Source organism: Artemia franciscana, chromosome 1, assembly GCF_032884065.1.
Source record: "Artemia franciscana chromosome 1, ASM3288406v1, whole genome shotgun sequence".
Lineage (NCBI taxonomy): Eukaryota > Metazoa > Arthropoda > Branchiopoda > Anostraca > Artemiidae > Artemia > Artemia franciscana.
Window position 1 is genome coordinate 65871932 of NC_088863.1, and position 12117 is coordinate 65884048.

Genomic DNA, 12117 nt, shown 5'->3' on the forward strand with positions numbered 1-12117 from the left:
AGAGTGGAAGCACTAAACTAATACGAGAAAAAAGTATAAAATAAAGAATCTAATGGTACTACTTTTATTTTTTATTAAATAAAAAAACAAGTTTTTTTAACTGCAAGTAAGGAGCGATCTTAAAACTTAAAACGAACAGAAATTATTCTGTATATGAAAAGGTTTGTTTCCTCCTCAACGCTTCGCTTTCTAGGCTAAAGTTTGACTCTCTGTCACAACTCAACTTTTTAAAACAATTAAAAAACTTTAGCGTAAAGAGCGAGGCGTTGAGGAGGGATCAGACCCTTTCATATATGGAATAATTTCTGTTCGTTTTAAGTTTTAATGTCACTCCTTATTTGCAGTTAAAAAATTTTTTGTTTTTTTTATTTAATTTCTGAACGTTTTTGAATTAATGCATGTTCTGATTTTGGCTCACCGCACAAGAATAATTAAAAACGAAATCTGTATATTTTCTTTTTTTTGTTAAATAGCTTTCTCATAGTTTTGATAGGACGATTTTGAAAAAAAGGGGGTAGGGGAGAGGAGGCCTAGTTGCCCTACAATTTTTGGTTACTTAAAAATGTAACTAGATTTTTTTATGAGCGTTTTTGGTAGTAAGAAATATTCGTACCTTACGAATTAACTTAAGTAGCGAACTTCTATATTTGTGTATTTTTATTATGTATATGAGGGGGTTGGCCCCCTCGTCAATATCTTGCTCTTTGCACTAAAGCTTGAATTTTGTCCCAAATGTTTAAGAATGACCCAAGAATCACAAAGGCCACAGAATAAATAGTTGAAAGTAATAAAAATAATTTAGTGTAAAGAACAAGGTATTGTGGAGGAGACGAATCCACTATATATGTAACATGTTATGTTCATTTTAGGTTTTAATGCTGCTCATTACTTCCAGTTGAATTTTTTTTTAAATTGTTTTCTCATTTTTTTAAGTAATGCTAGAAAATCCTACACTCCCTAAATGGCTATTCTCTTTCCTCATGAAAAATGCCTCCACGGAAAAATCCTTCCAAGTGACCCCTTCCCTCGACCCACCCCCACACCAACGCGAAAAAGTCCCCCAGAAAAAGTCTTTACACTTCATAATATTCATTACTATACGTAGCCTATACAATCGTCAAATTTTTTAACTTGCAGCCCCTCCCCTGGGGACTGTGGGGGATTAGTCGTCCCCAAAGCCATACCTATTAGGATTTCAACTAAGCTGAACAGAATGGCTATCTCAAAATTTTGATCCGATTACTTTGGAGGAAAATGTGCGTCGGAAGGGGCCTAGGTGCCCTCCAACTTTTTTGTTCACTTAAAAAGGGCACTAGAACTTTTATTTTCCGTTTGAATGAGCCCTCTCGCAACATTCTAGGACAACTGGGTCGATACGATCACTCCTGGGGAAAAAACAAAACAAAGAAACAAACAAATAAACACGCATCCGTGACATGCCTTCTGGCAAAAAATACAAAATTCCAGATTTTTGTAGATAGGAGCTTGAAACTTCTACAGTAGGGTTCTCTGATACACTGAATTTGATATAGCTCCACTCAAACACACTCTCACAATGGGTAATATTTCCTTTTTTTCTCATTCATCTGTTATTAATAATTTTTTACTATTTTTTTCCATATAGTCTAAGTTAATATACGACCATTAGAGAGAAATTGGGGATGAATTGTCAGCAAGGCAAATCAAACCATGGATTTAAGCATTAAATTAGCAATTCAAAAATGTCTCTCTTTTTTCCTTTTTTGTCTTCTTTGGAAGAGCTGCTATTTTTAACCTTTACCAAAACATCCTATATATCTATATATATAAAAATAAGTTGCCTGTGTGTGTGTGGGTCTGTCTGTCGGGTGACGTCATGTTTGTGTGTCGACTGACGTCATGTTTTCAACTGACGAAATTACAGACCGGGACATCGGGACACAAATGACGACCGGGACACCGGCACATAGGGAATATAAATGACGACACTCAAAAAGAAAGGGACCAGGACAAAAGGAATGTTCGATTAGCAATCACCATCAACAAAGCACCGGGACACAAATGACGACCGGGACACAGGGAGTATAAATGACGACCAGGACATAAGTAAAAAAAAAACTAAAAAAAAATAAAAAAAAGGTAAAAACTACAAAAAAACTAAAAAGAAAAAAAAACTAAAAACTAAAAAAGCTAAAAAACTAAAAAAACTAAAAAAGAAAAAAAATAAAAAACGAAAAAAATGAAAAATAAAGGAGAAAAACAAAACTAAAAAAACGAATGTATATACAGACCGGGACACCGGGATACAAATGACGACCGGGACACAGGGAATATAAATGACGACCGGGACACAGGGACACAACTACAATGGGGACGCCGGGGGGCACAGGGGGATATAAATGACGACCGGGACACCGGGACACAAGGAATATAAATGACGCCCGGGACACTCAAAGAGAAATCACAGACTGGGACACCGGGACACAAATGACGACCGGGACACAGGGAATATAAATGACGACCGGGACACAGGGACACAACTACAAAGGGGACGCCGGGGGGCACAGGGGGATGTATAAATGACGACGGCGACACAGGGAATGGTCGATTAGCAATCACCATCAACAAAGCTCAAGGGCAATCATTAGAATCATGAGGTATAGATCTGAATACGGATTGTTTTCCCATGGACCATTATATGTTGCATGTTCAAGAGTCGGTAAACCTGACAATCTATTTATATGCACAGACAATGGGACAGCAAAAAATGTTGTATATTCGCAAGTTTTAAGTAGTTAAAAACATATATATATATATATATATATATATATATATATATATTATATATATATATATAATATATATATATATATATATATATATATATATATATATATATCTATATTCACAGGTGGGACATAGGGACACAACTACAATGGCGCGTAACTAATATGGCGCGTAACGACTTACGCGCGCGGGGGGGCTTGGGGGGGTGAAGTGCCCCCACCAACTAGGTGTTGGGGTGGCGAAGCGCCACCCCAACAGCTAGTTATAAAATAAGAATTTCATTATTTTAGTGTTTTCTTTCAGTTTTTATGGCACTTAGTATTAACCAAGTGATATAGAGCAATCGTCAATTCTGTCGGTCTGTCTGTCGGTCCTGGTTTTGCTACTTTAGGCACTTCCAGGTAAGCTAGGATGATGAAATTTGGCAGGCGTATCAGGGACCGGACCAGATTAAATTAGAAATAGTCGTTTTCCCGATTTGACCATCTTGGGGAGAGTAGGGGGTCCGTTCGGAAAAATTGAAGTATTTTTAACTTACGAACGGTTGATTGGATCTCAATGAAACTTGATATTTAGAAGGGTAACGTGTCTCAGAGCTCTTATTTTAAATTCCGACCGGATCTGGTGATATTGGGGGGGAGTTGGGAGGGGGAAACCTAAAATCTTGGGAAACACTTAGAGAATGGTTTAAAGACTTAGAGATTGGGATGAAACTTGGTGGAAAAAAAGCACAAGTCCTAGATACATGATTGACATAACCGGAACAGATCCGCTCTCTTTGGGGTAGTTGGGGGGGGGAGTTTTTAATTCTTAAAAATTAGGAAAAATGAGGTATTTATAACTTACGAACGGGTGATCAGATCTCGATGGAATTTGATATTTAGAAGGATACCGTGTCTCAAAGCTCTTATTTTAAATCCCGACCGGATCTGGTGACATTGGGGGGAGTTTGGGGTTGGAGAACCTAAAATCATGGAAAACACTTAGATTGGAGGGAACGGGATGAAACTTGATGGGAAAATAAGCAGAAGTCTTGGATACGTAATTTACATAATTGGAACAGATCCGCTCTATTGAGGGGGGGTAATTCCAAAAAATTAGTAAAGATGACGTATTTTTAACTTACGAAAGAGTGATCGGATCTTCATGAAACTTCATATTTAGAAGGACCTCGTAACTCAGACCTCTTATTTTAAATCTCAACCGGATCCAGCGTTATCGGGGGGGAGGAGTTGGGGGGACCGGAAATCTTACAAAATACTTAAAGCGGAGAGATCAGGATGAAACTGGATGGGAAGAATAAAAACCTGTTTAAGATACGTGACTGACATAACCGGACCGGATCTGCTCTCTTTGTTGGTGTTGGGGGGGGGGGTTAATTTTGAGGATTGAGGTATTTGCAACTTATGAAAGGGTGACCAGATCTTAGTTAAATTTGATATTTAGAAAGATCTTGTGCTTTAAAGCTTTAGTTTTAAATTCCGACCAGATCCTGTGCCATTGGGGGGAGTTGGAGGGGGAAACCGGAATTCTTGGAAAACGTGAAAATTGGGGTACTTATATCTTGATGATCTTAATGAAATTTGATATTTCGAAGAAATTCATGTCTCAGAGCTCTTTTTCCATATCCCAACCAGACATTTTGACATTGGGGGGAGTTGGAGGGAGAAATCTTGGAAAACACTTGGAGTGGAGGGATCGGGATGAAGCTTGGTGGATAGAATAAGCAAATGTCCTTGATTCGTGATTGACGTAACCGTACTGGGTTCGCTCTCTTTGGGGGCAGGGGTTCAGTGCTTTGGCGAGTTTGGTGCTTCTGGACGTGCTAGGACAATGAAAATTGGTAGGCGTGCCAAGAAGCTGCACAAATTGACTTGATAAAGTCATTTTCCCAGATTCGACCATCTGGGGGGCTAAAGGGAGAGGAAAAATTAGAAAAAATTAGGTATTTATAACTTACGAGTGGGTGATCGGATCTTAATGAATTTTTATATTTAGAAGGACATCGTGACTCAGAGCTCTTATTTTAAATCCTGACCGGCATTAAGCCTCTGATTTTCCTTTTAAATCAATCTATTGATCCTTAGAATTTTGTTAGAGCTCATGCCATATTAGCTCTTGGCTCTTAGCTCTTCTTGACTCATCACAAGTGCCATATGAGCTCTTAGCTTTCGTTATATATTCCTTGTGGGGGGGGGGGGGGTAGGGTAAAAGACCTCTTTTTGGGAGAGACAAACTTTTAATTGGTATTCCAGAAAAATAGAGATGGATTTTTAGACTGCCGCTATTATGCTACAGCATGACATAATATGATTATAGTAACAAACTTCCTGCCTTTTATCTGCCTTCTCAGTGAAATTTTCATCAATTACTCATCATAAATTCAAAATGTGGTCTGTATTTTGACAAGCAATTGAATAGAAAAGATTATATTTAATATTTGCGATTTATATAATAAATATCAGCAATAAAAGTACATTTTTAGACTCAGAAGACAATCAGATTTCTGTGAATATGTGAATAAAACTAAAACACTGAAAGGATATATACCAATTGATAAGAAATATACCAATTATCCTATATCAAAATAGGATAATTAGTATTAAAGGGATAAAAACAGCCCATAGTAACCAAAAGTTCAAAATATGTTTAAAAAACTGGCTAGTTACAGAAAATTGTCATTTGTAGCTGACTCAGGAATATTAATTAGGGTAAAAGGCCTTTTTTGGGAAAGATCACTTTTCTTTGCCATTCTGGAAAAATACATATGGGTTTTTGGACAACCGCTATTTTCTTGCAACATGATGCAATGTGAGGGTAGTGAAAAGAGCCCCACCTTCCTGGTGAAATCTTGACCAATAACTTTTGTCAGCATAAACTAATTAAACAAAACCATATCATCACACCATCCTCTGTTAATATAAAAAATATATATAATGCTCTTGTAAGGCCACATTTGGAGTTTGGCTGCCCTGTTACAAATCCTCAACACAAGGGAGATGTGGCAGCCCTAGACAGCACACAGAAAAGAGCAACTAAGCTTTGTGCCCCACACCAACAGCTTCCCTACCCTGAACGTCTGTGTTGCCTGAAGATACTCATATGGGTTTCCTGGCAGCATAGAGGAGATATCATTTTTGTCAAGAAAATGCACCAAAATAACATGGCTAACTCTGTTTTTACTCCCTCCATTGCCACCATGACAAGAGGCCACTCATTGAAGCTGCAACAGGAGCCATCCAGAAATAGATAGAGGGGAAAATTTTTCTCAGTATGCACTGTCCCAACTTGGAACAGTCTTTCCAATGAGACTGTCACTGATGAATCAATTAATTATTTCAAAAATGCATTCAATTTGGAGTGGAGTAACACAGAATAGAAGTACCAGTGGGAATTTGGTCCCATCACACCCACTAATTGTGTCACCTTATCAATTCGACAGCGACATGTTCTACAGGAGGATGCAGTCCACCTTATCTTGCTGTAAATGCGATTTAAGGTAATTTAAGGTAATAAATTAAAAATATGGTCTATGTTTTGACTAGCAATTGAAAAGAGAAAATTATATTTCATATTTGTGATTTATAGAATAAATATCAAGCAGTAAAAGTTTTAGAATCAGAAGAAAATCGGCTTTTTGTTAATATGCGAATAAAAATGAAACACCGAAAGGATAAATACATCAAAATAGGATAATGGGTATTTACAAAAAGAGGTCCTTGTAGGAAAGTCAATAAACTAATTTCAAGTGTTTGATCTTAAATATTTTTAATAATAACCATATTGATGCATAGCTTAGATTTTTAGCTATTCATTGATATACACAATTCTTCTCAATTCCTCCTTGGTAACAAGGTGTGAGGGTTTTACTTTTATATAATTTTGCACAATCGGATATTGGTTTTTATGGCACTTGGTATTAACCAAGTGACATATAGTAATTGCAAATTCTGTCAGTCTGTCTGTCCTGGTTTGCTACTTTAGGTACTTCCAGGAAAGCTAGGACAGTGAAATTCGGCAGACAAATCAGGGACTGGACCAGATTAAATTAAAAATAGTTCTTTCCACATTTTGACCATCTGGGGGGGGAGGAAGTCGGGTAATCTTGAAAGAATAGAAAAAATGAAGTATTTTTAACTTACAAATGGGTGATGGGATCTTAATGGAATTTGATGTTTGGAAAAACATCGTGTCTCATAGCTCTTATTTAAAATCCCGACCAGATCCGGTGACATTGAGGGAGTTGGAGGGAGAACCCAAAATCTTGGAAAACGCTTAGAATGGAGGGTTCAGGATGAAACTTGGTGGGAAAAATAAGCAGAAGTCCTAGATACCTGATTGACATAACCAGAACGGATCTGCTCTGTTTGGGGGAGTTGGGGGGGGGGGGGGGGGTAATTCTGAGGATTAGAAAAAAATGAGATATCTTTAACTTAAGAAGGAGTGATTGGATTTTAATGAAATTTAAAGTTTGGAAGAGTATCGTGTCTCAGAGCTCTTATTTTAAATCCCGACTGGATCCGGAGACATTGGGGGGAATTGAGGGGTGAACCTAAAATCTTGGAAAAAAACTTAGAGTGGAGGGATCGGGATGAAACTTGGTGGTAAAAATAATCATAAGTCCTAGATATGTGATTGAAATAACCAGAACGGATCCACTTTCTTTGGGGGAGGAGGGTTAATTCTGAAGAATTAGAAAAATGAGTATTTTTATCTTACAAATGAGTGATCAGATCTTAATGAAATTTCATGTTTAGAAAGATATCATGTCTCAGAGCTCTTATTTTAAACACTGACCAGATCCAGTGAAGGGGAAGTTGGGGGGGGGCAGAACCAAGAATCCTGAAAAATGCTTAGAGTGGAGGGATTGGGATGGAACTTGGTGGAAAAATAAGCAGAAGTCCTAGATACAGGTTTGACATAGCCAGAACGGATCTGCTTTCTTTGGGGGAGTTGGGGGGAGGGTTACTTCTAAAAAATTAGAGAATGAGATATTTTTGACTTATGAAAGAGTAATCATATCTTAATGAAATTTCATATTTAGAAGACCTCGAAACTCAAATCTCTTATTTTAAATCCCGACTCGATCCAGTGTCATTAGGGGGGGGGGGCTGGAAATCTTGGAAAATGCTTAAAGCAAGAGAGATCAGGATGAAACCTGGTGGAAATGATAAGCACAAGTTCAAGATAGGTGACTGACATAACCAGACCGGATCCGCTCTCTTTGGTGGAAAAATTAGAAAAAATGAGGTATCTGTAACTTCTGAATGGGTGATCAGATTTTAATGAAATTTGATATCAAGAAGGATCTTGTGATTTAGACCTCTAATTTTAAATCTCGACCAGATCTGGTGACATTGAAGGGTGTTGGAGGGGGGGGGGCAGAATTCTTGGAAAACGTCAAACTTGAGGTATCTTACAATTGGGTGATTGGACCTTAATGAAATTTGATATATAGAAAAATCTTATGTCTCAGATGCTCCAATTTTCAATTTGAATAGGATCTGGGGACATAGAGGGTTGGAGGGGGGACACAGAAATCTTGGAAAACCCTTAGAGTAGAGAGATCAGGATGAAACTTGATGGGAAGAATAAGCACAAGTTATAGTTGGTACGGATCCATTCTCTTTGGGGGAGCTGGGGGTTGTTAATTTGGAAAAATCAGAAAAATTGAGGTATTTTATCTTAAGAAGGGGTGACTAGATCTTAATGAAATTTGTTATTTAGAAAGAGCTCTTATTTCAAATCCTGACCAGAAATTTTGACACTGGGGAGAGTTGGAGAGGGAAACTGGAAATCTTGGAAAATGCTTTTAAATGTTAGGTGTTGGGGAGTTAGGTGGTGGGGTTCAGTGCTTTGGCAAGTTTGGTTCTTCTGGACGTGTTAGGTCAATGAAAATTGGTAGACATGTCAAGGAGCTGCACAAACTGACTTGATAAAGTCGTTTCCCTGATTCGACTATCTGGGGGAGGCTGAAGGGAGAGGAAACAATTAGAAAAATTGAGGTATTTTTAACTTACAAATGGGTGATCTGATCTTAATGAATTTTGATATTTAGAAGGACCTTGTGACTCAGAGCTCTTATTTTAAATCCTGACTGGCATTAAGCCTCTGATTTTCCTTTTAAAGCAATCTATTGATTCTTATAATTTTGCTAGAGCTCATACCATATGAGCTCTTGGCTCTTCGGACCTTGTCACAAGTGCCATATATGCTCTTAGCTCTTGTTCATCCTATTATTTTCCTTAGTTTTATTGGTAAAGTGTTATTTTGAAACAAATTTGCAGAAATTTTGCCAGAGCCAGAACCCACTAAAAATGATTTCATTTTTGCTATATCATTTTGAAGGGGTTACAAACTCTTTAAAAAAATGTAACACCTTAGATTACATATCAAGGTATAAAAATAAGGGTAAAAATAAATAGGCTACAAATGGCAAATTTTTCTCATTAGAAAATATTTTATAACAAATATGTTTTTAGACTTTTGAATACTGGGCGACTGCTTCAGCTTTTGAGAAAGACACTAGGCAATGTATTTACTTTTATCCTAACTAAATTATATTGAAAATTGCAGATATATATTATTTGTTCAGCATGTCCTAATGTCACTTATGGAATCTCATATATACTTACCTTATACCTTTTACTGAGCCTAGAAATTACATTCACAAGCACATTGAGTGGTTTGTGTTTATCCTTTATCTGAAAAATACACAAAACATGGACAATTACTACTACTTAATCCAAGGGGGAGCAGCATAGTTTCCAGTTTCAAGTTTATACATTCCAGAACCTCTTCCTCTATGGGGCAAACTAAAAAAGCATAAAGTGGGCTTGCTTACAGGTAACATTACCAATAGAGCAAAGCATATTAGTCCATGAGCCCTGCTGCCCATGGAGCTCATGGACTAATATGCTTTGCTCTATATGTAACATGTAAGCAAAATTTGACATTTGTTTTGTTGAAAAACAGATGGCTAATTTAAACTCAAAAGTGAAAGTGAACCATCTTGAATATGAACATTGATGGATGCATGAGTTTTTTTTTATTATCATCTGACAGTAAAATTTATAGCAGTTCATATAACTGGCTTACCAATAAAGTGAACATATCACTTGATGCCTTTTTTTATGCTTTTTACAAATATAATAATAACTTCTACCTTAAATTCAGATTCAAGCACTTTTTGAGCTCTTAAATATGATAAATTTTAAATTAAAGTATGACTTATCACTTGTTTTCCAGAAAATAATACTATGTTTTCTCAGCACCATCTTTTCCACTATTTTTGAAAAAATAATGCCACATTTTCTCAGCACTAAAATTATTTATGGTAAATTCTAGTTTAGTGACTTCTTGCTATCTCAGGAAGTGGTTAGGTTAGGAAAATGAAATGCTCAGGGATGGGTCTACAGGCTAAAGTATATCCCATGAAGGTATTCTAAAGTGCCCACCTTGACTCCTTCTCCCTCTAGAAAGCCCTGAAATTTGCCTACATGAGAGGTCTATACCTATTGAAATTTTGTCAAAACAACATTTTACCTTTATTTTCAGTTACCAGTTGCTTTTCCTCTGCCTTTAGTTGTGAAAATGCAATTCCTATTATTTGAGTAGAATTCTGAGCCATTTTTTTTTTTCAAAATTGAGGAAATGTATTTGCATATCTTTAAAACCTTATAAATTGGGATTGAGCAATTGTGAAGCTGAAAATAATTTTGTTGTACTTCATTAAAGCAGAAGATCTATTTTGCAAGATTTCACTTTCATAGCACACACATTTCTGAAGGTCATCAAAGGTGAGGGCCCTTTAGAGAGAAAAGGAGTGGAGGTAGGTACTTCAAAATACCTTTCTGGGACATGCTTTAGCCTGTAGACCAATCTCTGGAAGTTTCATTTTCTGAACTTAGTCTCTTTCTGTGATAGCAAGAAGTAAATCAACTAGAATTTTACCATTATTTATATCAAGGTTAGTTTAGGTTATGGTGGGTTAGGTTAAAAAGTGCTTAAAACTGAATTTAAGTTAGAAGCAATTACTATATTTGTAAATAGCATAAAAAAGGCATCAAGTGGTATGTTCAGTTTATTGTTAAGTCAGTTATGTGAACTGGTATAAATTTACCCTTTTGACTACCCACTATAGGCATACAGAAATTACTAATGATAACTGGAATTAGTTATTAAAATTTAATTTCATTCATACTGAACAACCCCAACTTTTTCATTGGCTTCAAAACCCTGCCTACTTCTTGTGTTTTTAGTTTGCCCCATGGAGGAGGTCAACCAGAAATGGATGCTTTGCAGCATAGTTTCCACTTTAGACAGCTTGAGACGAAAATAAACAATTACCCAAAAAAAATGAAATCAAAAACTACCTTAACAAATAATTCCACAGCACTTTTTGCCACATCTAAGAATGTAGGTCTACCTCCATAATAACACCTTTGGTTCATAGAAGCAGAAGTATCAACAAGGAACAAAATAATTGTCATTTTTTTCAGATACACGATCTACGCTAAGTAAATCATAACTGACAGAACTCAAAATAAGATTAGATCAATATTATAGACACAAAAAGCCTTAAAGCAGGCATAAAAAAGGGATTTTTTTTTCACTTCTGTTTCTTGAATAAAAATCTGAATCACGTTTTCATGTATCGGTCTTCTAAATTGTTTAAGCGGGTTGGTCAAAAATCGGTTCCGCAAAACGGTTGTCAAACAGTACGTGGTAACGAACTAAGGAGCGACACGCAACAATAGTAGACGAAACTCGAAAAAATAGAATTTTGATACTAAAAGATACATCAAAAGAATTAGATTTTTATACTGATTTTAAATATATAAGTTTCATCACATTTAGCCTTTGTCATCAGAAGTTACGAGCCTGAGAAAATCTGCCTTATTTTGGAAAATAGGGGGAAACACCCCTTAAAAGTCATAGAATTTTAATGAAACTCACACCATCACATTCAGCGTATCAGAGAATCCTACTATTTTAAAGCTCCAAGCTCCTAAAAGTTTCAATCTCCTATCTACAAAAATATGGATTTTGCGTATTTTTTGCAAGAAGACCGATCACAGGTGCATGTTTACTTGTTTATTTGTTTTTCCCCAGGGTTCATCGTATCGACTGAGTGGTCCTATAATGTCGCAAGAGTGCTCATTCTAATGAAAATGAAAATTTCTAGTGCCCTTTTTAAGTGGCCTAAAAATTGGAGGGCACCTAGCCACCCTCCCACGCTCATTTTTTCCCAAAGTCAACGGATCAAAATTTTGAGATAGCCATTTTGTTCTGCATAGTCGAAAACCATAATAACTATACCTTTGGGATGACTTACTCCCCCAAAGTCCC

The 12117-nt window shown here is 36.5% G+C and overlaps 1 protein-coding gene across 1 annotated transcript in view; it reads right to left on the minus strand.

Annotated features, from left to right (window-relative positions):
- Positions 1-11396, minus strand: part of LOC136032981 (integrator complex subunit 6-like) — a 59708-nt gene extending 48312 nt beyond the window's left edge. Inside the window, exon 1 of the mRNA XM_065713496.1 lies at positions 11142-11396. Coding sequence (XP_065569568.1) covers positions 11142-11258 — 117 coding nt within the window. The 5' untranslated portion in view covers positions 11259-11396. The remainder of the gene's footprint in view (positions 1-11141) is intronic.
- Between the last annotated feature and the right edge of the window lie 721 nt (positions 11397-12117).